This window comes from Somniosus microcephalus, chromosome 33 (genome assembly GCF_052327205.1).
Source record: "Somniosus microcephalus isolate GS21.2 chromosome 33, FLI_Smic_1.0, whole genome shotgun sequence".
NCBI classification, from domain to species: Eukaryota; Metazoa; Chordata; class Chondrichthyes; order Squaliformes; family Somniosidae; genus Somniosus; species Somniosus microcephalus.
This window is the reverse complement of record NC_141019.1, coordinates 7,287,352-7,310,587: the sequence shown is the minus strand read 5'-3', so window position 1 is coordinate 7,310,587 and position 23,236 is coordinate 7,287,352. Positions and strand designations below refer to the sequence as shown.

At 52.9% G+C, this 23,236-nt stretch overlaps 1 protein-coding gene across 2 annotated transcripts in view; it reads right to left on the bottom strand.

The window, feature by feature from the left end:
- dgkaa (diacylglycerol kinase, alpha a) overlaps positions 1–23,236 on the bottom strand; it is a 432,553-nt gene that overhangs the window by 319,603 nt on the left and 89,714 nt on the right. For both annotated transcript variants that reach the window (XM_085972643.1, XM_085972644.1), the window contains exons 3-4: positions 8,108–8,184; positions 6,991–7,108 (exon numbers count right to left, since the gene is read on the bottom strand). In XM_085972643.1, coding sequence (XP_085828769.1) covers positions 6,991–7,108; positions 8,108–8,184 — 195 coding nt within the window. The remainder of the gene's footprint in view (positions 1–6,990; positions 7,109–8,107; positions 8,185–23,236) is intronic.

Sequence of the window (23,236 nt, the reverse complement as noted above, 5' to 3'; positions counted from 1 at the left end):
AGAGAGTTCGGGCAGTGTGTGAGAGAGAGTTCGGGCAGTGTGTGAGAGAGAGTTCGGGCAGTGTGTGAGAGAGAGTTCGGGCAGTGTGTGAGAGAGAGTTCGGGCAGTGTGTGAGAGAGAGTTCGGGCAGTGTGTGAGAGAGAGTTCGGGCAGTGTGTGAGAGAGAGTTCGGGCAGTGTGTGAGAGAGAGTTCGGGCAGTGTGTGAGAGAGAGTTCGGGCAGTGTGTGAGAGAGAGTTCGGGCAGTGTGTGAGAGAGAGTTCGGGCAGTGTGTGAGAGAGAGTTCGGGCAGTGTGTGAGAGAGAGTTCGAGAGAGAGTTGGGGCAGTGTGTGAGAGAGAGTTGGGCAGTGTGTGAGAGAGAGTTCGGGCAGTGTGTGAGAGAGAGTTGGGCAGTGTGTGAGAGAGAGTTCGGGCAGTGTGTGAGAGAGAGTTCGGGCAGTGTGAGAGAGAGTTCGGGCAGTGCGTGAGAGAGAGTTCGGGCAGTGTGTGAGAGAGAGTTCGGGCAGTGTGTGAGAGAGAGTTCGGGCAGTGTGTGAGAGAGTTCGGGCAGTGTGTGAGAGAGAGTTCGGGCAGTGTGTGAGAGAGAGTTCGGGCAGTGTGTGAGAGAGAGTTCGGGCAGTGTGTGAGAGAGAGTTCGGGCAGTGTGTGAGAGAGAGTTCGGGCAGTGTGTGAGAGAGAGTTCGGGCAGTGTGTGAGAGAGAGTTCGGGCAGTGTGAGAGAGTTCGGGCAGTGTGTGAGAGAGAGTTCGGGCAGTGTGTGAGAGAGAGTTCGGGCAGTGTGTGAGAGAGAGTTCGGGCAGTGTGTGAGAGAGTTCGGGCAGTGTGTGAGAGAGAGTTCGGGCAGTGTGTGAGAGAGAGTTCGGGCAGTGTGTGAGAGAGTTCGGGCAGTGTGTGAGAGAGAGTTCGGGCAGTGTGTGAGAGAGAGTTCGGGCAGTGTGTGAGAGAGAGTTCGGGCAGTGTGTGAGAGAGAGTTCGGGCAGTGTGTGAGAGAGAGTTCGGGCTGTGTGTGAGAGAGAGTTCGGGCAGTGTGTGAGAGAGAGTTCGGGCAGTGTGTGAGAGAGAGTTCGGGCAGTGTGTGAGAGAGAGTTCGGGCAGTGTTTGAGAGAGAGTTCGGGCAGTGTGTGAGAGAGAGTTCGGGCAGTGTGTGAGAGAGAGTTCGGGCAGTGTGTGAGAGAGAGTTCGGGCAGTGTGTGAGAGAGAGTTCGGGCAGTGTGTGAGAGAGAGTTCGGGCAGTGTGTGAGAGAGAGTTCGGGCAGTGTGTGAGAGAGAGTTCGGGCAGTGTGTGAGAGAGAGTTCGGGCAGTGTGTGAGAGAGAGTTCGGGCAGTGTGTGAGAGAGTTCGGGCAGTGTGTGAGAGAGAGTTCGGGCAGTGTGTGAGAGAGAGTTCGGGCAGTGTGTGAGAGAGAGTTCGGGCAGTGTGTGAGAGAGAGTTCGGGCAGTGTGTGAGAGAGAGTTCGGGCAGTGTGTGAGAGAGAGTTCGGGCAGTGTGTGAGAGAGAGTTCGGGCAGTGTGTGAGAGAGAGTTCGGGCAGTGTGTGAGAGAGAGTTCGGGCAGTGTGTGAGAGAGAGTTCGGGCAGCTGTGTGAGAGAGAGTTCGGGCAGTGTGTGAGAGAGAGTTCGGGCAGTGTGTGAGAGAGAGTTCGGCAGTTGTGAGAGAGAGTTCGGGCAGTGTGTGAGAGAGAGTTCGGGCAGTGTGTGAGAGAGAGTTCGGGCAGTGTGTGAGAGAGAGTTCGGGCAGTGTGTGAGAGAGAGTTCAGGGCAGTGTGTGAGAGAGAGTTGGGCAGTGTGTGAGAGAGAGTTGGGCAGTGTGTGAGAGAGAGTTCGGGCAGTGTGTGAGAGAGAGTTCGGGCAGTGTGTGAGAGAGAGTTGGGCAGTGTGTGAGAGAGAGTTCGGGCAGTGAGTGAGAGAGAGTTCGGGCAGTGTGTGAGAGAGTTCGGGCAGTGTGTGAGAGAGAGTTCGGGCAGTGTGTGAGAGAGAGTTCGGGCAGTGTGTGAGAGAGAGTTCGGGCAGTGTGTGAGAGAGAGTTCGGGCAGTGTGTGAGAGAGAGTTCGGGCAGTGTGTGAGAGAGAGTTCGGGCAGTGTGTGAGAGAGAGTTCGGGCAGTGTGTGAGAGAGAGTTCGGGCAGTGTGTGAGAGAGAGTTCGGGCAGTGTGTGAGAGAGAGTTCGGGCAGTGTGTGAGAGAGAGTTCGGGCAGTGTGTGAGAGAGAGTTCGGGCAGTGTGTGAGAGAGAGTTCGGGCAGTGTGTGAGAGAGAGTTCGGGCAGTGTGTGAGAGAGTTCGGGCAGTGTGTGAGAGAGAGTTCGGGCAGTGTGTGAGAGAGAGTTCGGCAGTGTGTGAGAGAGAGTTCGGGCAGTGTGTGAGAGAGAGTTCGGGCAGTGTGAGAGAGAGTTCGGGCAGTGTGTGAGAGAGAGTTCGGGCAGTGTGTGAGAGAGAGTTCGGGCAGTGTGTGATAGAGAGTTCGGGCAGTGTGTGAGAGAGAGCTCGGGCAGTGTGTGGGAGAGAGTTCGGGCAGTGTGTGAGAGAGAGTTCGGGCAGTGTGTGAGAGAGAGTTCGGGCAGTGTGTGAGAGAGAGTTCGGGCAATGTGTGAGAGAGAGTTCGGGCAGTGTGTGAGAGAGAGTTCGGGCAGTGTGTGAGAGAGAGTTCGGGGCAGTGTGTGAGAGAGAGTTCGGGCAGAGTGTGAGAGAGAGTTCGGGCAGTGTGTGAGACAGAGGTCGGGCAGTGTGTGAGAGAGAGTTCGGCAGTGTGTGACAGAGATTTCGGGCAGTGTGTGAGACAGAGGTCGGGCAGTGTGTGAGAGAGAGTTCGGGCAGTGTGTGACAGAGATTTCGGGCAGTGTGTGAGAGAGAGTTCGGGCAGTGTGTGAGAGAGAGTTCGGGCAGTGTGTGAGACAGAGTTCGGGCAGTGTGTGAGAGAGAGTTCGGGCAGTGTGTGAGACAGAGGTCGGGCAGTGTGTGAGAGAGAGTTCGGGCAGTGTGTGACAGAGATTTCGGGCAGTGTGTGAGAGAGAGTTCGGGCAGTGTGTGAGAGAGAGTTCGGGCAGTGTGTGAGAGAGAGTTTGGGCAGTGTGTGAGAGAGAGTTGGGCAGTGTGTGAGGAGAGTTCGGGCAGTGTGTGAGAGAGAGTTCGGGCAGTGTGTGAGAGAGAGTTCGGGCAGTGTGTGAGAGAGAGTTTGGGCAGTGTGTGAGAGAGAGTTGGGGCAGTGTGTGAGAGAAAGTTCTGGCAGTGTGTGAGAGAGAGTTCGGGCAGTGTGTGAGAGAGAGTTCGGGCAGTATGTGAGAGAGAGTTCGGGCAGAGTGTGAGAGAGAGCTCGGGCAGTGTGTGAGAGAGAGTTCGGGCAGTGTGTGAGGAGAGTTCGGGCAGTGTGTGAGAGAGAGTTCGGGCAGTGTGTGAGAGAGAGTTCGGGCAGTGTGTGAGAGAGAGTTCGGGCAGTGTGTGAGAGAGAGTTCGGGCAGTGTGTGAGAGAGATTTCGGGCAGTGTGTGAGAGAGAGTTCGGGCAGTGTGTGAGAGAGAGTTCGGGCAGTGAGTGAGAGAGAGTTCGGGCAGTGTGTGAGAGAGAGTTCGGGCAGTGTGTGAGAGAGTTCAGGCAGTGTGTGAGAGAGAGTTCGGGCAGTGTGTGAGAGAGAGTTCGGGCAGTGTGTGAGAGAGAGTTCGGGCAGTGTGTGAGAGAGAGTTCGGGCAGTGTGTGAGAGAGAGTTCGGGCAGTGTGTGAGAGAGAGTTCGGGCAGTGTGTGAGAGAGAGTTCGGGCAGTGTGTGAGAGAGAGTTCGGGCAGTGTGTGAGAGAGAGTTCGGGCAGTGTGAGAGAGAGAGTTCGGGCAGTGTGTGAGAGAGAGTTCGGGCAGTGTGTGAGAGAGACGTCGGGCAGTGTGTGAGAGAGAGTTCGGGCAGTGTGTGAGAGAGAGTTCGGGCAGTGTGTGAGAGAGAGTTCGGGCAGTGTGTGAGAGAGAGTTCGGGCAGTGTGTGAGAGAGAGTTCGGGCAGTGTGTGAGAGAGAGTTCGGGCAGTGTGTGAGAGAGAGTTCGGGCAGTGTGTGAGAGAGAGTTCGGGCAGTGTGAGAGAGAGTTCGGGCAGTGTGTGAGAGAGAGTTCGGGCAGTGTGTGAGAGAGAGTTCGGGCAGTGTGTGAGAGAGAGTTCGGGCAGTGTGAGAGAGAGTTCGGGCAGTGTGTGAGAGAGAGTTCGGGCAGTGTGTGAGAGAGAGTTCGGGCAGTGTGTGAGAGAGAGTTCGGGCAGTGTGAGAGAGAGTTCGGGCAGTGTGTGAGAGAGAGTTCGGGCAGTGTGTGAGAGAGAGTTCGGGCAGTGTGTGAGAGAGAGTTCGGGCAGTGTGTGAGAGAGAGCTCAGGCAGTGTGTGAGAGAGAGTTCGGGCAGTGTGTGTGAGAGAGTTCGGGCAGTGTGTGAGAGAGAGTTCGGGCAGTGTGTGAGAGAGAGTTCGGGCAGTGTGTGAGAGAGTTCGGGCAGTGTGTGAGAGAGAGTTCGTGCAGTGTGTGAGAGAGAGTTCGGGCAGTGTGTGAGAGAGAGTTCGGGCAGTGTGTGAGAGAGAGTTCGGGCAGTGTGTGAGAGAGAGTTCGGGCAGTGTGTGAGAGAGAGTTCGGGCAGTGTGTGTGAGAGAGTTCGTGCAGTGTGTGAGAGAGAGTTCGGGCAGTGTGTGAGAGAGAGTTCGGGCAGTGTGTGAGAGAGAGTTCGGGCAGTGTGTGAGAGAGAGTTCGGGCAGTGTGTGAGAGAGAGTTCGGGCAGTGTGTGAGAGAGAGTTCGAGCAGTGTGTGAGAGGGAGTTCGGGCAGTGTGTGAGAGAGAGTTCGGGCAGTGTGTGAGAGAGAGTTCGGGCAGTGTGTGAGAGAGAGTTCGGGCAGTGTGTGAGAGAGAGTTCGGGCAGTGTGTGTGAGAGAGTTCGGGCAGTGTGTGAGAGAGAGTTCGGGCAGTGTGTGAGAGAGAGTTCGGGCAGTGTGTGAGAGAGAGTTCGGGCAGTGTGTGAGAGAGAGTTCGGGCAGTGTGTGAGAGAGAGTTCGGGCAGTGTGTGTGAGAGAGTTCGGGCAGTGTGTGAGAGAGAGTTCGGGCAGTGTGTGAGAGAGAGTTGGGGCAGTGTGTGAGAGAGAGTTCGGGCAGTGTGTGAGAGAGAGTTCGGGCAGTGTGTGAGAGAGAGTTCGGGCAGTGTGTGAGAGAGAGTTCGGGCAGTGTGTGAGAGAGAGTTCGGGCAGTGTGTGAGAGAGAGTTCGGGCAGTGTGTGTGAGAGAGTTCGGGCAGTGTGTGAGAGAGAGTTCGGGCAGTGTGTGAGAGAGAGTTCGGGCAGTGTGTGAGAGAGAGTTCGGGCAGTGTGAGAGAGAGTTCGGGCAGTGTGTGAGAGAGTGTTCGGGCAGTGTGTGAGAGAGAGTTCGGGCAGTGTGTGAGAGAGAGTTCGGGCAGTGTGTGAGAGAGAGTTCGGGCAGTGTGTGAGAGAGAGTTCGGGCAGTGTGTGAGAGAGTGTTCGGGCAGTGTGTGAGAGAGTTCGGGCAGTGTGTGAGAGAGAGTTCGGGCAGTGTGTGAGAGAGTTCGGGCAGTGTGTGAGAGAGAGTTCGGGCAGTGTGTGAGAGAGAGTTCGGGCAGTGTGTGAGAGAGTTCGGGCAGTGTGTGAGAGAGAGTTCGGGCAGTGTGTGAGAGAGAGTTCGGGCAGTGACCATTGTCCATTAATTGGAAAGCCGGCAAAGGTCCATAAGTAACGTGCAGGAGCTGTAGTAGTTGGGACAATTAAGCACAAATCTAAGAGCAATGTTCATTAGGGTTTGGGTCTTCCTTTAATGTGTTGATGCATCTAGCGAGGAAGACAGCAAGGATGATACACCGACCTCGTTTAACAGGACACGGGTATTCACTGTAGTGTAACGTAGGCCCAGGGATGAAATGGTTGAGGTTTTAATATTCTGAAAATGTTAGATAAGGTATTTGAAATGGATAGTGATCATAGGGACTGGAGATGCTGGCTAAAGAATGCACTCTCGAGGAGTTGGGTTAGATACCAGGAAGTAACTCTCCCCTCAGAGGGCTGTCATCTTCTGGAACAGCAAACATTCCTCGGTACAGTGGTGTCCTTTTAAGGAGGGACTCATGTTCCTGAGAGAAAGGGAACTGGGAGGTGGAGGTTCGTTAAGTTTGCCCAAAGGTGTGTCGTGGAGAGCTTGCCCACATTTTCCCTTAGTTTTCTCCGTAGTTTCCCACACGCCAGGAGTTAGCGTTACATGTGATCAGGGAGGATGTTGGCGTGGTGTGATGGATTGAGAGTAATGATGCGCCCAGGGATTGTTCTCCTTAGAGCAGAGAAGGTTAAGGGGCAATTTAATAGAGGTGTTCAGAATCATGAAGGGTTTTTATAGAATAGACCGGGAGAAACTGTTTCCAGTGGGGCTAATATAGGGTTATCGCATGGGATTATCTATAGGGTTATCACGTTGGATTATCAGTGGGGTTATCGCATGGGATTATCTATAGGGTTATCAAATGGGATTATCTATAGGGTTATCACGTTGGATTATCAGTGGGGTTATCGCATGGGATTATCTATAGGGTTATCGCATGGGATTATCTATAGGGTTATCGCATGGGATTATCTATAGGGTTATCGCATGGGATTATCTATAGGGTTATCGCATGGGATTATCTATAGGGTTATCGCATGGGATTATCTATTGGGTTATCTATAGGTGTTATCCCATGAGATTATCTGTAGGTGGTCATTGACAGGATTATCGGTTGATATTATTCCACAAAGGTGGAAAATGTGAGCCACGTGAGACAGCAGTGGGACAGGGGTGATGAGGAGGAACAACTGTAACAGTGTCAAACACAACTTGTTGCTGGTGCCAACCCTATATAGATGTGGCCATTTTGTTCGGCTGAGTTGTGAGGCCTACACTTCCATGCTGTCAGTACTGCCTGTTCCAGGCCTGTTCTAAAGGCTGTGTATATTTTGATGACCCACGGGGTATTGGATCAGCAAGCAGCTCTCACTGCCACCGTTAACCTCCTCACCTTTCTCACTTGGTTTTGTCTGGAAGGACCGAAAGAGGTGCTGACAAAATTGATTGGGAATGTCTTCTGCATCCAGGTAGATCTTCATGAGTGTTCGAAACCCTTCAAAGTCTATGTGCTGCAACAGAAAGAAGAGAAACGGTGGAAATAGGTGAAAACCTGCGTACTTTAAGATCACATCCATCAGGACCCCTTTAAGAGAAGGAATCTGATCCAGTTTAAAGGGAGCGCCTCATCCATTGGGATTCTTTTAAACGAGGATCTCAACCATTCGCCCAGTTTTAGAGGGGCGGCTTGTCCATTGGAACCCTTTTAAAGGGGGAGGGGGGAATCTCAACTATCAGGAGCTGTTTAAAAATCAAATGGTTGAAGCATCGATTAACTTTAATATTCTTTTATTTCAGCTCCTTATCACTGAGAGATCTTGTTGTCCAACTCTCTCCCCTCCTCTCTCAAAGGCACTGACTCGTGACAGAGCACGGGTTCCACGGGTACTGAATACCCGTCCTCGGGTATTGCAAGTAAGTCACCTTTCTTTCTGTGTGAACACAGGCAGGCTATTCAACCGTAGAGAGCATCACCGCCGAGCCTCATCCTGTCCTCACCCAACACCCCTCCAAAGGAGGGGGCTGAAATTTCCAATCCAGCCCCAGGTGCATTTGCTGCTTAAGAGCTGCAGCGTGGCTGGAGAAAGGGCCCGGTATCGCTGGACCCTGCCCTGTTCAGAGCGGGCTGTGAAATTCCGGCGGTGGAGGGATGCGGACAGAGGGTGGATCTTCTGCCCGCCCCGCCCTCCCCCTATTGTCAAGGTGGGCGCATGCCAGGGTGAGTTCCCAGGCTTCCCCGGGAAATTCGGCCATGGGGTTGGTTCCGTTATGGGCCTAGTAAAGGCCTCAAAATGGTGGAGGCAGCAGGTTATTCATCCGGGAGCGGCTGTGGCTCACCCTGAGTTTGGTAATGACCCCGTCATCATTTTGGGGCAGTGCATTCACCCACTGAGTCATCAAGGAGCCCGAGTGAGTGCAGGCACAAAACTGGCTGCGCGTGTGCCAGGGCCATTGTCACCCACTCCGTATTGTTTGTAACGAGACTGGCTGCGAGTCTTTGCAGGCCTCACCTGTTCTGTGCTGTACTTGGATAGTCGACCATTCCCGTCAAACTCGCCCAGAACATCTTTCACCTTCTTTGTGGAATCTGTAAAAAGAAATCATATTTTGTTTCCCCAGTTGGAAGTGAAAACGTTTCAAGCCAGTTGTCGGGGCTGGGTGGGGAATGTAACCTTTCAAAAGTAGGAATGATTTTTGTTTCGAACCAATGGGAAATCATGTTGATGGGTAGAAAATCCGGGGCTTCAGAAAATTCCCAACCAGCGCTGCTGGTGAGAGTCACTCCCTGGGGGGAGCAACCAATCGGGGATTTATTAAAGCAGCAGATGACAATTGCAGAAATCCGTGCGGATGGTGGTGACCTCCTGGTTAACGGTGACGGGGCCCCTGAGAAACAGCACCAGAATCTGCGCCTACCCGCTTTACAAGGATCAAGTCTCTGCACTCCTCCAATTCTGGCCTCTTGCCTGATTTTCATCGCTCCACCATTGGCGGCCGTGCCTTCAGCTGTCCAGGCCCCAAGCTCTGGAATTCCATCCCTAAACCTCTCCGCCTCGCTCTCTCTCCTCCTTTGAGAAACTAATGGGGCTGAAAGCCGACAAATCCCCTGGACCTGACGGCCTACATCCTAGGGTTCTAAATGAGGTGGCTGCAGAGATAGTGGATGCATTGATTGTGGCCTTCCAAAATTTTCTAGATTTGGAAACGGTTCCACCTGATTGGAAGGTAGCAAGTGTAACCCTGCTATTCAAGAAAGGAGGGAGAGAGAAAACAGGGAACTACAGGCCAGTTAGCCTGACATCAGTCGTCGGGAAAATGCTGGAATCCATTGTTAAGGAAGTGGTATCAAGTCACTTAGAAAATCATAACATGATTAGGCAGAGCCAACATGGTTTTATGAAAGGGAAATCATGTTTGACAAATTTATTAGAGATTTTTTGAGAATGTAACTAGCAGTGTAGATAAAGGGGAACCAGTGGATGTAGTATATTTGGATTTTCAAAAGGTATTCGATAAGGTGTCACATAAAAGGTTATTACACAAGATAAGGGCTCATGGGGTTGGGGGTAATATAGTAACATGGATAGAGGATTGGTTAATGGACAGAAAACAGAGAGTAGGGATAAACGGATCTTTTTCAGGTTGGCAGGCTGTAACTAGTGGGGTGCCGCAAGGATCAGTGTTGGGGCCTCAGCTATTTACAATCTCTATTAATGACCTAGATGAAGGGGACCGAGTGTCATGTATCCAAGTTTGCTGACGATACAAAGCTAGGTGGGAAAGTAAGCTGTGAGGAGGACACAGAGTCTGCAAAGGGATATAGATAGACTGAGTGAGTGGGTAGTAAGGTGGCAGATGGAGTATAATGTAGGGAAATGTGAGGTTATTCACTTCGGTAGGAAGAATAGAAAAACAGAATATTGTTTAAATGGTGAGAAACTTTCAAATGTTGGTGTTCAGAGAGATTTGGGTGTCCTCGTGCAAGAAACACAGAAAGCTAGCATGCAGGTACAGCAAGCAATAAGGAAGGCGAATGGCCTGTTGGCCTTTATTGCAAGGGGTTTGGAGTAGAAGAGTAAGGCAGTCTTGCTCCAATTGTACAGACCTTGGCGAGACCACACCTGGAGTACTGTGCACAGTTTTGGTCTCCTTATCTGAGGAAGGATATACTTGCCTTGGAGGTGGTGCAACAAAGGTTCACGAGATTGATTCCTGGGATGAGAGGGTTGCACTATGAAGAGAGATTGAATAGATTGGGCCGATACTCTCTGGAGTTTAGAAGAATGAGAGGTGATCTCATTGAAACATTCAAGATTCTGAGGGGGGTTGACAGGGTAGATGCTGAGAGGTTGTTTCCCCTGGCTGGAGAGTCTAGAACTAGGGGTCATAGTCTCAGGATAAGGGGTCGGCCATTTAAGACTGAGATGAGGAGGAATTTCTTCACTGAGAGGGTTGTGAATCTTTGGAATTCTCTGCCCCAGAGGGCTGTGGAGGCTGAGTCTTTGAGTATATTCAAGGCTGAAATAGATAGATTTTTGGAATCAAGGGATATATTGTGATCGGGCAGGAAATTGGAGTTGAGGCCGAAGGTCAGCCGTGATCTTACGGATTGGCGGAACAGAGTCGAAGGGCCGTATAGCCTACTCCTGCTCCTATATCTTATGTTTGTATGTTCTTGTCACTAAAATAGACTATCTGGGCATTGCTGTATGTGGGAGCTTGCAGTGCGCAAATTGGCTACCATTTTTACTACATTACAACAGTGAAATCACTGCAAAAGTAATTCATTGGTTGTGAAGCGCTTTGGGCCATCCTGTGAAAGGTGGTGTAATAGCTAGTTAGGCCCCCATGCCTCACTTCAGTAGGTAGGCCCACTTACCTCACTTCAGTAGGTAGGCCCCCTTGCCTCACTTCAGTAGGTAGGCCCACTTACCTCACTTCAGTAGGTAGGCCCCCTTGCCTCACTTCAGTAGGTAGGCCCCCTTGCCTCACTTCAGTAGGTAGGCCCCCTTGCCTTACTTCAGTAGGTAGGTCCACTTACCTCACTTCAGTAGGTAGGCCCCCTTGCCTTACTTCAGTAGGTAGGTCCACTTACCTCACTTCAGTAGGTAGACCCCCTTGCCTCACTTCAGTAAGTAGGCCCCCTTGCCTTACTGCAGTAGGTAGGTCCACTTACCTCACTTCAGTAGGTAGGCCCCCTTGCCTCACTTCAGTAAGTAGGCCCCCTTGCCTTACTGCAGTAGGTAGGTCCACTTACCTCACTTCAGTAGGTAGGCCCCCTTGCCTCACTTCAGTCGGTAGGCCCCCTTGCCTTACTTCAGTAGGTAGGTCCACTTACCTCACTTCAGTAGGTAGACCCCCTTGCCTCACTTCAGTAGGTAGGCCTCCTTGCCTCACTTCAGTAGGTAGGCCTCCTTGCCTCACTTCAGTAGGTAGACCCCCTTGCCTCACTTCAGTAGGTAGGCCTCCTTGCCTCACTTCAGTAGGTAGGCCCCCTTACCTCACTTCAGTAGGTAGGCCCCCTTGCCTCACTTCAGTAGGTAGGCCCCCTTGCCTCACTTCAGTAGGTAGGCCCCCTTACCTCACTTCAGTAGGTAGGCCCCCTTGCCTCACTTCAGTAGGTAGGCCTCCTTGCCTCACTTCAGTAGGTAGGCCCCCTTGCCTCACTTCAGTAGGTAGGCCCCCTTGCCTCACTTCAGTAGGTAGGCCCCCTTACCTCACTTCAGTAGGTAGGCCCCCTTGCCTCACTTCAGTAGGTAGGCCCCCTTGCCTCACTTCAGTAGGTAGGCCCCCTTGCCTCACTTCAGTAGGTAGGCCCCCTTGCCTCACTTCAGTAGGTAGGCCCCCTTGCCTCACTTCAGTCGGTAGGCCCCCTTGCCTTACTTCAGTAGGTAGGTCCACTTACCTCACTTCAGTAGGTAGACCCCCTTGCCTCACTTCAGTAGGTAGGCCCCCTTGCCTCACTTCAGTAAGTAGGCCCCCTTGCCTTACTGCAGTAGGTAGGTCCACTTACCTCACTTCAGTAGGTAGGCCCCCTTGCCTCACTTCAGTAGGTAGGCCCCCTTGCCTTACTTCAGTAGGTAGGTCCACTTACCTCACTTCAGTAGGTAGACCCCCTTGCCTCACTTCAGTAGGTAGGCCTCCTTGCCTCACTTCAGTAGGTAGGCCCCCTTGCCTCACTTCAGTAGGTAGGCCCCCTTGCCTCACTTCAGTAGGTAGGCCTCCTTGCCTCACTTCAGTAGGTAGACCCCCTTGCCTCACTTCAGTAGGTAGGCCTCCTTGCCTCACTTCAGTAGGTAGGCCCCCTTACCTCACTTCAGTAGGTACGCCCCCTTGCCTCACTTCAGTAGGTAGGCCTCCTTGCTTCACTTCAGTAGGTAGGCCCCCTTGCCTCACTTCAGTAGGTAGGCCCCCTTGCCTCACTTCAGTAGGTAGGCCCCCTTGCCTCACTTCAGTAGGTAGGCCCCCTTGCCTCACTTCAGTAGGTAGGCCCCCTCACTTCACTTCAGTAGGTAGGCCCCCTTGCCTCACTTAAGTAGGTAGGCCCCCTTGCCTCACTTCAGTGGGTAGGCCCCTTTGCCTCACTTCAGTAGGTAGGCCCCCTTGCCTCACCTCAGTAGGTAGGCCCCCTTACCTCACTTCAGTAGGTAGGCCCCCTTGCCTCACTTCAGTAGTTAGGCCTCCTTACCTCACTTCAGTAGTTAGGCCTCCTTACCTCACTTCAGTAGGTAGGCCCACTTGCCTCAGTTCAGTAGGTAGGCCCCTTTGCCTCACTTCAGTAGGTAGGCCCCCTTGCCTCACTTCAATAGGTAGGCCCCCTGACCTCACTTCATTGGTAGGCCCCTTTGCCTCACTTCAGTAGGTGGGCCCCGGAGCCTGACTTCAGTAGGTAGGCCCCGGATCCTGACTTCAGTACGTAGGCCTACTTACCTCAATTCAGTAGGTAGGCCCCCTTGCCTCACTTCAGTAGGTAGGCCCCCTTGCCTCACTTCAGTAGGTAGGCCCCCTTGCCTCACTTCAGTAGGTAGGCCCCCTTACCTCACTTCAGTAGATAGGTCTCCTTGCCCCACTTCAGTAGGTAGGTCCACTTACCTCACTTCAGTAGGTAGGCCCCCTTACCTCACTTCAGTAGGTAGGCCTCTTTGCCTCACTTCAGTAGGTAGGCCTCCTTACCTCACTTCAGTTTGTAGGTCCTCTTACCTCACTTCAGTAGGTAGGCCTCCTTACCTCACTTCAGTGGGTAGGCTCCCTTGTCTCACTTCAGTAGGTAGGTCCACTTTCCTCACTTCAGTATGTAGGCCCCCTTGCCTCACTTCAGTAGGTAGGCGCCCTTGCTACTCTTCAGTAGGTAGGCCCCCTTGCCTCACTTCATTGGTAGGCCCCCTTGCCTCACTTAAGTAGGTAGGCCCCCTTGCCTCACTTCAGTAGGTCGGCCCCCTTGCCTCACTTCAGTAGGTAGGCCCCTTTGCCTCACTTCAGTAGGTAGGCCCTGGAGCCTGACTTTAGTAGGTAGGTCCCCTTGCCTCACATCAGTAGGTAGGCCCCGGAGCCTGACTTCAGTAGGTAGGCTCCCTGGCCTGACATCAGTAGGTAGGCCCCCTTACCTCACTTCAGTAGGTAGGCCCCCTTATCTCACTTCAGCAGTTAGGCCCCCTTGCCTCACTTCAGTAGGTAGGCCCCCTTGCCTCACTTCAGTAGGTAGGCCCCCTTGCCTCACATCAGTACGTAGGCCCCCTTGCCTCACTTCAGTAGGTAGGCCCCCTTGCCTCACATCAGTAGGTAGACCGCCTTGCCTCACATCAGTAGGTAGGCCCCCTTGCCCCACTTCAGTAGGTAGGCCCCCTTGCCCCACTTCAGTAGGTAGGCCCCCTTGCCTCACTTCAGTAAGTAGGCCCCCTTGCCTCACTTCAGTGGGTAGGACCACTTACCTCACTTCAGTAGGTAGGCCCCCTTGCCTCACTTAAGTAGGTAGGCCCACTTACCTCACTTCAGTAGGTAGGCCCCCTTGCCTCACTTCAGTAGGTAGGCCCACTTACCTCACTTCAGTAGGTAGGCCCCCTTGTCTCACTTCAGTAGGTAGGCCCCCTTGCCCCACTTCAGTAGGTGGGCCTCCTTGCCTCACTTCAGTAGGTAGGCGCCCTTACCTCAGTTCAGTAGGTAGGCCCCCGTGCCTCACTTCAGTAGGTTTGCCCCGTTACCTCACTTCAGTAGGTTGGCCCCCTTGCATCACTTCAGTAGGTAGGCCCCTGTTATGTATTTTGTGTTCTCCTCCCACCTGTGGTGGCGCTGTCACAGGAGATAAATGGTTGGGTGTTCTCTGTTAAGTTTAGCTCTCTTTGTTCGGAACTTGCCAGAACTTCCTTTCCTTCCAATAAAGCACTTCATGTTTGAATCTCTGAGTTCTGAGTCCTAAATTGTGTCTAGGTAGAAAGGTACTGACATAACAGCCCCCTTGCCTCACTTCAGTAGGTAGGACCCCTTGCCTCACTTCAGTAGGTAGGCCCCCTTGCCTCACTTCAGTAGGTATATCGCTGTGACACCACCTCAGTGAGTTGGGGGGAGATATCACTGTGACACCACCTCTGGGAGTGGGGGGAGATATCACTTGTGACACCCCCTCAGGGAGTGGGGGGGAGATATCACTGTGACACCCCCTCAGGGAGTGGGGGGTATATCGCTGTGACATGACCTCAGGGAGTGGGGGGAGATATCGCTGTGACACCACCTCAGGGAGTGGGGAGGGATATCGCTGTGACACCTCCTCAGGGAGTTGGGGGGTGATATTGCTGTGACACCACCTCAGGGAGAGGGGGTGTGATAGCGCTGTGACACCACCTCAGGGAGTGGGGGGGTGATATCACTGTGGCACCCCCTCAGGGAGTTGGGGGGTAGCTATCGCTGTGATACCACCTCAGGAAGTGGGGAGGGAGATATCACTGTGACACCATCTCAGGGAGTCGGGGGGGAGATATCGCTGTGACACCACCTCAGGGAGTGGGGGGGATATCACTGTGACACCCCCTCAGGGAGTGGGGAGGGATATCACTGTGACACCACCTCAGGTAGTGGGGGGCGGATATCGCTGTGACACCACCTCAGGGAGTGGGGGGGGGATATCACTGTGACACCACCTCAGGGAGTGGGGGGGTGATATCGCTGTGACACCACCTCAGGGAGTGGGGGGTGGATATCACTGTGACACCACCTCAGGGAGTCGGGGGGGGATATCTCTGCGACACCACCTCAGGGAGTGGGGGGGTGATATCACTGTGACACCACCTCAGGGAGTGGGGGGGATATCACTGTGACACCCCCTCAGGGAGTGGGGAGGGATATCACTGTGACACCCCCTCAGGGAGTGGGGGGGGTGATATCGCTGTGACACCCCCTCAGGGAGTGGGGGGGTGATATCTTTGTGACACCCCCTCAGGGAGTGGGGGGGGGCGATATCACTGTGACACCACCTCAGGGAGTGGGGGGGCTGATATCACTGTGACACCACCTCAGGGAGTGGGGGGGATATCTCTGTGACACCCCCTCAGGGAGTGGGGGGGAGATATCACTGTGACACCCCCTCAGGGAGTGGGGGGGAGATATCGCTGTGACACCACCTCAGGGATTGGGGGGGATATCGCTATGACACCACCTCAGGGAGTGGGGGGGGAGATATCACTGTGACACCACCTCAGGGAGTGGGGGGGGGAGAGATCACTGTGACACCACCTCAGGGAGTGGGGGGGGAGAGATCACTGTGACACCACCTCAGGGAGTGGGGGGGGGGGAGAGATCACTGTGACACCACCTCAGGGAGTGGGGGGGGGATATCACTGTGACACCACCTCAGGGAGTGGGGGGGAGATATCACTGTGACACCACCTCAGGGAGTGGGGGGGGATATCGCTGTGACACCACCTCAGGGAGTGGGGGGGGGAGATATAACTGTGACACCACCTCAGGGTGTGGGGGGGATATCGCTGTGACACCACCTCAGGGAGACGGGGGGATATCACTGTGACACCACCTCAGGGAGTGGGGGGGGATAACACTGTGACACCACCTCAGGGAGTGGGGGGGGGATATCGCTATGACACCACCTCAGGGAGTGGGGGGGGAGATATCACAGTGACACCACCTCAGGGAGTGGTGGGGGAGATATCACTGTTACACCACCTCAGGGAGTGGTGGGGGAGATATCACTGTGACACCACCTCAGGGAGTTGGGGGGGATATCACTGTGACACCACTTCAGGGAGTGGGGGGTATATCGCTGTGACACCCCCTCAGGGAGTGGGGGGGGTAATATCGCTGTGACACCCGCTCAGGGAGTGGGGGGGGTGATATCGCGGTGACACCACCTCAGGGAGACGGGGGGATATCGCTGTGACACCCCCTCAGGGAGTGGGGGTGGGATATCACTGTGACATCCCCTCAGGGAGTGGGGAATGATGTCACTGTGACACCACCTCAGGGAGTGGGGGGGCGATATCGCTGTGACACCCCCTCAGGGAGTGGGGGGGGAGATATCACTGTGACACCACCTCAGGGAGTGGGTGGGGGATATCGCTGTGACACCACCTCAGGCAGTGGGGGGGTGATATCACTGTTACACCACCTCAGGGATGTAATGCATATACCTTTAAGGTGGGGAACTATCTTTTACAGCTCATGTATACTGCAGTACCGGCAGTGACCACACCTGTATATAGCACTGAGTAGTAATCTGTACAGATCAGTTGCAGTGTGAGCCACGTTGAGTAAACACCTGTTGTACCGTTCTCCTGCAGTCTGTGTCTTATTATACACGGACACAACATTGGCGACAAGGCAAGTTCGAACCTACCTGCAACTCTGCATCACCTCCCGGGGATTCGTTCCTGGAGATCAGTGGATTGGAGGTCAAGGCCAGAGACTCAGGCGTCGACCATGGGCAGCCGCCCAGTCATCCAGCAGAGACTCGAGAATTGCGGGGGAGGCTGTCGAGAGCCAGGCTTGGCTTTCCAGTCGAGGTGGTCCAGCGAAACGGGCTGGCAACAGGTAGTGCGCAGACCCTTCCCGGACAGCGGAGGGCTAGAGCCCGACCGAGCGGCACAGCAAAGGGCCGAGCAGCGTCGACGGGGGAGAGAGAGAGAGGGCAGAGCGCACAGGGTGCAGCCGGTGTACAGGGGCCGAGCAGCGTCGAAGAGAGGGAGGGAGAGCCGCGCCGAAACCCGTGAGGCGCCGCCATTGCCACGAGGACCACCGAGAGCGGCGTTGGCAGCAGCGCAGGAGAAGTGCGCGAAACCTACAGGGCGCCGCCATTGCCACGAGAACCGCCGGGAGCGGCGTTGGCAGCAGCGGGGGAGGAAGGAAAGCGCGGGAGACGCCATTTTAAGCCATTGGGAGACGCCATTTTAAACCACACCCAAAATGCCGAAAAGTGGCAGTATCACCGCATTTGACAATGAAGTCGAAGGTTGGACTACATATGTCGAACGAATAGAGGTATACTGCAAGGCAAATGAGGTGTCAGATGACAAGAAAGCGTCGGCATTGTTAAATTTAATGGGTGCAAAGATGTATGGTTTATTACGAAATCTAGTAACCCCAACGAAGCCAATGGAAAAGTGTTTTGAAGACATAGTAACAACACTACAGGAACATTTAAACCCCACACCACTGCTGATAGCAGAAAGATTCAAGTTTCACAAACGGAACCAGCATAAGGATGAAAGCAATGTTGATTATTTAACAGAACTGCGCAAACTATCGAAACACTGCCAGTTTGGAGCGGGACTGGCAGATACCTTAAGGGACAAGTTTGTGTGTGTGCTTCAAAGTGAAGGAACCCAGAAACGGCTTTTATCTGAAAAGGACTTTACGCTGAAAAAGGCTTTCAGCATTGCGGTATCATATGAAGCAGCAGCATGGGGCGTTGCAGAGATACAACAGAGACCACAAGAATATGGCACAAACGAAATGTCATATGGAACAGAGAAGTGCTATCGCTGCGGCAGAACAACACACGACCAGAACGATTGCTGGTTCAAAGACAAAGTGTGCAGACAGTGTGGAAAAGTAGGACACATAGCACGAGTCTGCAGGTCGGGAAAGAAAAACCAGTAATAAGAAACCGACCAAAGAAAAGTACAAGAAGGTACATAAGATGACGGAGAATAGTTCAGATGAACAAAAGAGTGATAACGACTCCGAAAGCAGGGAACTGAGTTGTCTGAAACTACATAATGTGATCACAATGGAGGATCACCGAACCATTTGGGTCACTCTCAAGATAGCAGGAGTCCAGGTAAAGATGGAATTGGACACAGGATCAGCCCTAACAGTCATAAACCGACGGGACTACGAGTGACTATTCTCACACATACCCTTGAGAGACATAAAAATTATTTTGAAGACGTACACGGGACAAAAAGTCTACCCCAAAGGAAAAATAAGGGTGACCGTTATATATAACGGTAAGGAAACACCAAATCTGGACCTGTATGTATTGCAAGATGGAGGACCACCATTACTGGGACGTGAATGGATCCGGAAAATACAACTGGATTGGCATTCCATACAGGCACTGACTGTGGCTGACAAAAAGGATGACGACGTCACACCTGGGCGACGCGAAAGTAGTGTTCCAGCAAGGACTCGGAACACTAAAAGGCATGACAGCGACGATTAAAATTGAAGAAAACGGAAGCCCAAAATTTTTTAAGGCCTTCTGCGATCCGCCCAGCCGTCGAAGCAGAGCTGGAGAGTCTGGAACGTTCAGGTGTACTGTCCAAGGTAGACTGGAGCGAGTGGGTTACACCCATCATCCCTGTGATGAAGAAGTCGTTGAGCAGCACGCCTTGGGAACCAAGGAAGGTTCGCATCTGTGGGGACTTTAAGGTAACAGTGAACCCGGTCCTTCACACCGTACAATATCCACTTCCGTGGATTGAAGATATTTTCGCCTCGCTATCTGGAGGGAAACGCTTCACCAAGATTGATCTGGCCCAGGCGTATCTGCAAATGGAGGTAGAAGAAGCATCAAAAAAATACCTCACAATCAACACCCATAAAGGTCTCTACCAATACAACCGGCTGGTATTCGGGGTAGCATCAGCTCCGGCTATTTGGCAGAGAGCAATGGAACAAGTCCTGCAAGGGATCCCAGGGACCCAGTGTTATTTGGACGACATCCTGGTCACGGGTGAAAATGACAGTGATCACCTTGCCAACCTGGAGCAGGTGCTCACTAGATTGCAGGAATATGGGCTCCGAGCTAACCGCCCCAAATGCGAGTTTTTTTGAAAACAGATCTCGTATTGTGGCCACATTATCGATAAAGAGGGGTTACATAAGTCCCCAGAGAAGATTGAGGCAGTAGTCAAGGCTCCAGCACCAGAAAATGTGTCACAACTGACGTCGTTCCTCGGGCTGGTAAACTACTACCATAAGTTCTTGCCAAATTTGTCTACAATACTACACCCACTGAACACCCTACTGCAAACTGGGGTGCCATGGAAGTGGAGTGAAGAATGTAGACGAGCTTTCCAGAAGAGCAAAACACTAATCACATCGAAAGACGTATTGGCCCATTACAACCCAGCATTACCAATTCGGTTGGCATGTGATGCGTCACCCTACGGCATTGGAGCGGTGCTGTCGCACAAATTCTCGGACGGCTCAGAGAGGCCAATAGCCTTTGCGTCACGATCACTAACCTCAGCCGAGCGTAACTACGCCCAGATTGACAGGGAGGCCCTCAGCCTAGTGTGGTGGGTGAAAAAGTTCAATCACTATCTGCACGGGCAGAAATTCACCTTGCTGACTGATCACCAGCCTCTTGTCTCCATTTTTAATCCGAAGAAGGGCGTTCCGGTGATGACTGCGCAACGACTACAAAGATGGTCACTTTTTCTAGGGGCGCACCACTATGAGATTGAATATAAGGGCACGAAACAGCATGGAAATGCTGATGGGCTATCACGCCTGCCACTGCCTACTGCGGAGGAAGCACCAGCAGTGCATCCTGTCGAAATATTGCATTCGACTATAGTTGAATACCTACCGGTAACTAACGCTTGTATCGAAAAGGAAACCCGAAATGACCCGACACTGTCTCGGGTATATGATTTGACGGTGAAGGGATGGCCAGCACATGGCGACTCACTGTTGCCAGCATTCTCGACAAGGAGAGAACAGCTGTCAGTGTGCCGGGGGACCTTGATGTGTGGATCACGAGTGGTAATTCCACCCAAGTTAAGGGATAGAGTGCTCAATGAGCTTCATGAGGGTCATCTGGGAGGGGTAAAAATGAAAAGCCTAGCCAGGGCTTATGTGTGGTGGCCGGGAATCGATAAACAAATCGAGGACCTGACAAAGAGCTGCTCAGGATGCCAGAGAGTCCAAAATGCACCACCACAGGCCCCTCTACACCCATGGGAATGGCCCTGATCTCCATGGCAATGGGTGCATATTGATTTTGCTGGTCCATTCATTGACTCAATGTTTTTAATAGCCGTGGATGCGCACTCGAAATGGCCTGACGTCATCAAAATGTCCTCCACCGCCACGGAGAAAACTATTGCAGTCCTACGGACCATTTTTGCCAGGAATGGCTTGCCAGAACAGATTTGCTCCGACAACGGACCACAGTTTGTGTCTGAAGAGTGCCGGAGGTTCTTGAAAAAGAATGGGGTAAGGCATTACACATCCGCCCCGTATCAGCCAGCCACAAATGGATTGGCTGAGAGGTTCGTACAAACCTTTAAGAAGGCAATAAAGGCTATGTACAATGACAACATTCCGCTGCAGCACAAGGTGGACAATTTCCTGTTCGCCTACCGGAATGCGACACATGCAGTCACCAACCAGGCCCCAGCCATGATGTTCTTTAACCGAAGGTTAAGATCTCGCCTGGATTTGCTCAGACCAAACGTACGAAGAGATGTTGAGAGTAAGCAATTCCAGCACATCCATGAGAAGCCAACAAGGAGCTTCAATGTAGGGCAACCAGTCTTGGCCCGCGACTACCGAACAGAGAAATGGCAGCCAGGAACGATATGCACACGGCAGGGCCCCCTAATGTACACAGTGGACGTTGGGGAGAGCATCATGAGACGCCATGCTGACCAGATCCTAGAGTCACAGGAACAAGTCAACCCCATGCCTCGCCCATACGTACCTGGTGATGAACCCGACGTACACGTCGCATCTACCCCAGAAACAGTAGCATCGGAAGCTGATGAACCAACCGACGACAGGGGGCCAGAATCGCCTCCGCACCAAGAGCAAGACACTCGGGAAAGGCGCTATCCAGAAAGGATCAGGAAGCCTGCCCAAAGACTGAATATATAAATAGACTATTTTCAGCTAATGTTGCATGTTAAAAGTGTTAATTGTAATTAGTTTGATATTTAATTGTTAAATGAGTGTTATGGTACTGTTAATCTAAAAGGGGAGGAATTGTAATGTATATACCTTTAAGGAGGGAACTATCTTTTACAGCTCATGTATACTGTAGTACCAGCAGTGACCACACCTGTATATAGCACTGAGTAGTAATCTGTACAGATCAGTTCCAGTGTGAGCCACGTTGAGTAAACACCTGCTGTACCATTCTCCTGCAGTCTGTGTCTTATTATACACGGACACAACAAGGGAGAGGGGGAGGGGATATTGCTGTGACGCCACCTCAGGGAGTGGGGGAGGATATCACTGTGACTCCACCTCAGGGAGTGGGGGGGGATATCACTGTGACACCCCCTCAGGGAGTGGGGGGGAGATATCGCTGTGACACCCCCTCAGGGAGTGGGGGGGGAGATATCACTGTTACACCACCTCAGGGAGTGGGGGGTGGATATCACTGTGACACCCCCTCAGGGAGTGAGGGGGGAGATATCGCTGTGACACCACCTCAGGGAGTGGGGGGGGATATCACTGTGAAACCACCTCAGGGAGTGGGGGGGGATATCACTGTGACACCACCTCAGGGAGTGGGGGGGAGATATCACTGTGACACCACCTCAGGGAGTGGGGGGGAGATATCACTGTGACACCACCTCAGGGAGTGGGGGGGGGTATCACTGTGACACCCCCTCCGGGAGTGGGGGGGGGAGATATCACTGTGACACCAGCTCAGGGAGTGGGGGGAGTGATATGACTGTGACACCACCTCAGGGAGTGGGGGGAGTGATATCACTGTGACACCACCTCAGGGAGTGGGGGGGGGATATCACTGTGACACCCCCTCAGGGAGTGGGGGGGAGAGATATCGCTGTGACACCCCCTCAGGGAGTTGGGGGGTGATATCAATGTGACACCCCCTCCGGGAGTGGGGGGGAGATATCAATGTGACACTCACTCAGGGAGTGGGGGGGGTGAATCACTGTGACACCACCTCATGGAGAGGGGGGTATATCACTGTGACACCACCTCAGGGAGTGGTGGGGAGATATCGCTGTGACACCAACTCAGGGAGTGGGGGGGATATCTCTGTGACACCACCTCAGGGAGTGGTGGGGGGGTGATATCACTGTGACACCCCCTCAGGGAGTGGGGGGGAGAGATATCGCTGTGACACCAACTCAGGGAGTGGGGGGGGATATCTCTGTGACACCACCTCAGGGAGTGGTGGGGGGGTGATATCACTGTGACACCCCCTCAGGGAGTGGGAGGGAGAGATATCGCTGTGACACCCCCTCAGGGAGTGGGGGGGTGATATCAATGTGACACCCCCTCAGGGAGTGGGGGGGTGATATCAATGTGACACCACCTCATGGAGCGGGGGGGGGGAGATATCACTGTGACACCACCTCAGGGAATGGAGAGTGTTAGATCCGTGTATCTTGTTGTGTTTCCTTCAATAATCAGACAACAGACTGCAGGGAACAATCAACAGGTGTTTGCTGGATGAGGGTTACTCTAGAACTAACTGTACAGATCCCTACTCAGGGTTTATATACAGATGTGGTCACTGCTGGTACTACAGTATACAGGAGCTGTAAAAAGTAGTTCTCCGCTTAAAGGTACATACATTACAATTCCTCCCCTTTTAGATTAACAGCACCATAACACTCATTTAACAATTAAATATCAAACTAATTACAATTAACACTTTTAACATGCAACATTAACTGAAAATAGTGTATTTAAAAATTCAGTCTTTGGGGAGGTTTCCTGATCCTTTCTGGATAGCGCCTTTCCCGAGTGTCTTGCTCTTGGTGCGGAGGCGATTCTGGCCCCCTGTCGTCGGTTGGTTCATCAGCTTCCCATGCTACTGTTTCTGGGGTAGATGCTACCTGTATGTCGGGTTCATCACCAGGTACGTATGGGGGAGGCATGGGGTTGACTCGTTCCTGTGACTCTAGGATCTGGTCAGCATGGCATCTCACAATGTTCTCCCCAACATCCACTGTGTACATTAGTGGGCCCTGCCGTGTGCATATCGTTCCTGGTTGCCATTTCTCTGTTCGGTAGTCGCGGGCAAGACTGGTTGCCCTACATTGAAGCTCCTTTTTGGCTTCTCATTGATGTGCTGGAATTGCTTATTCTCAACATCTCTTCGTACATTTGGTCTGAGCAAATCCAGACGAGATCTCAACCTTCGGTTAAAGAACATCATGGCCGGGGCCTGGTTGGTGACTGCATGTGTCGCATTTCTGTAG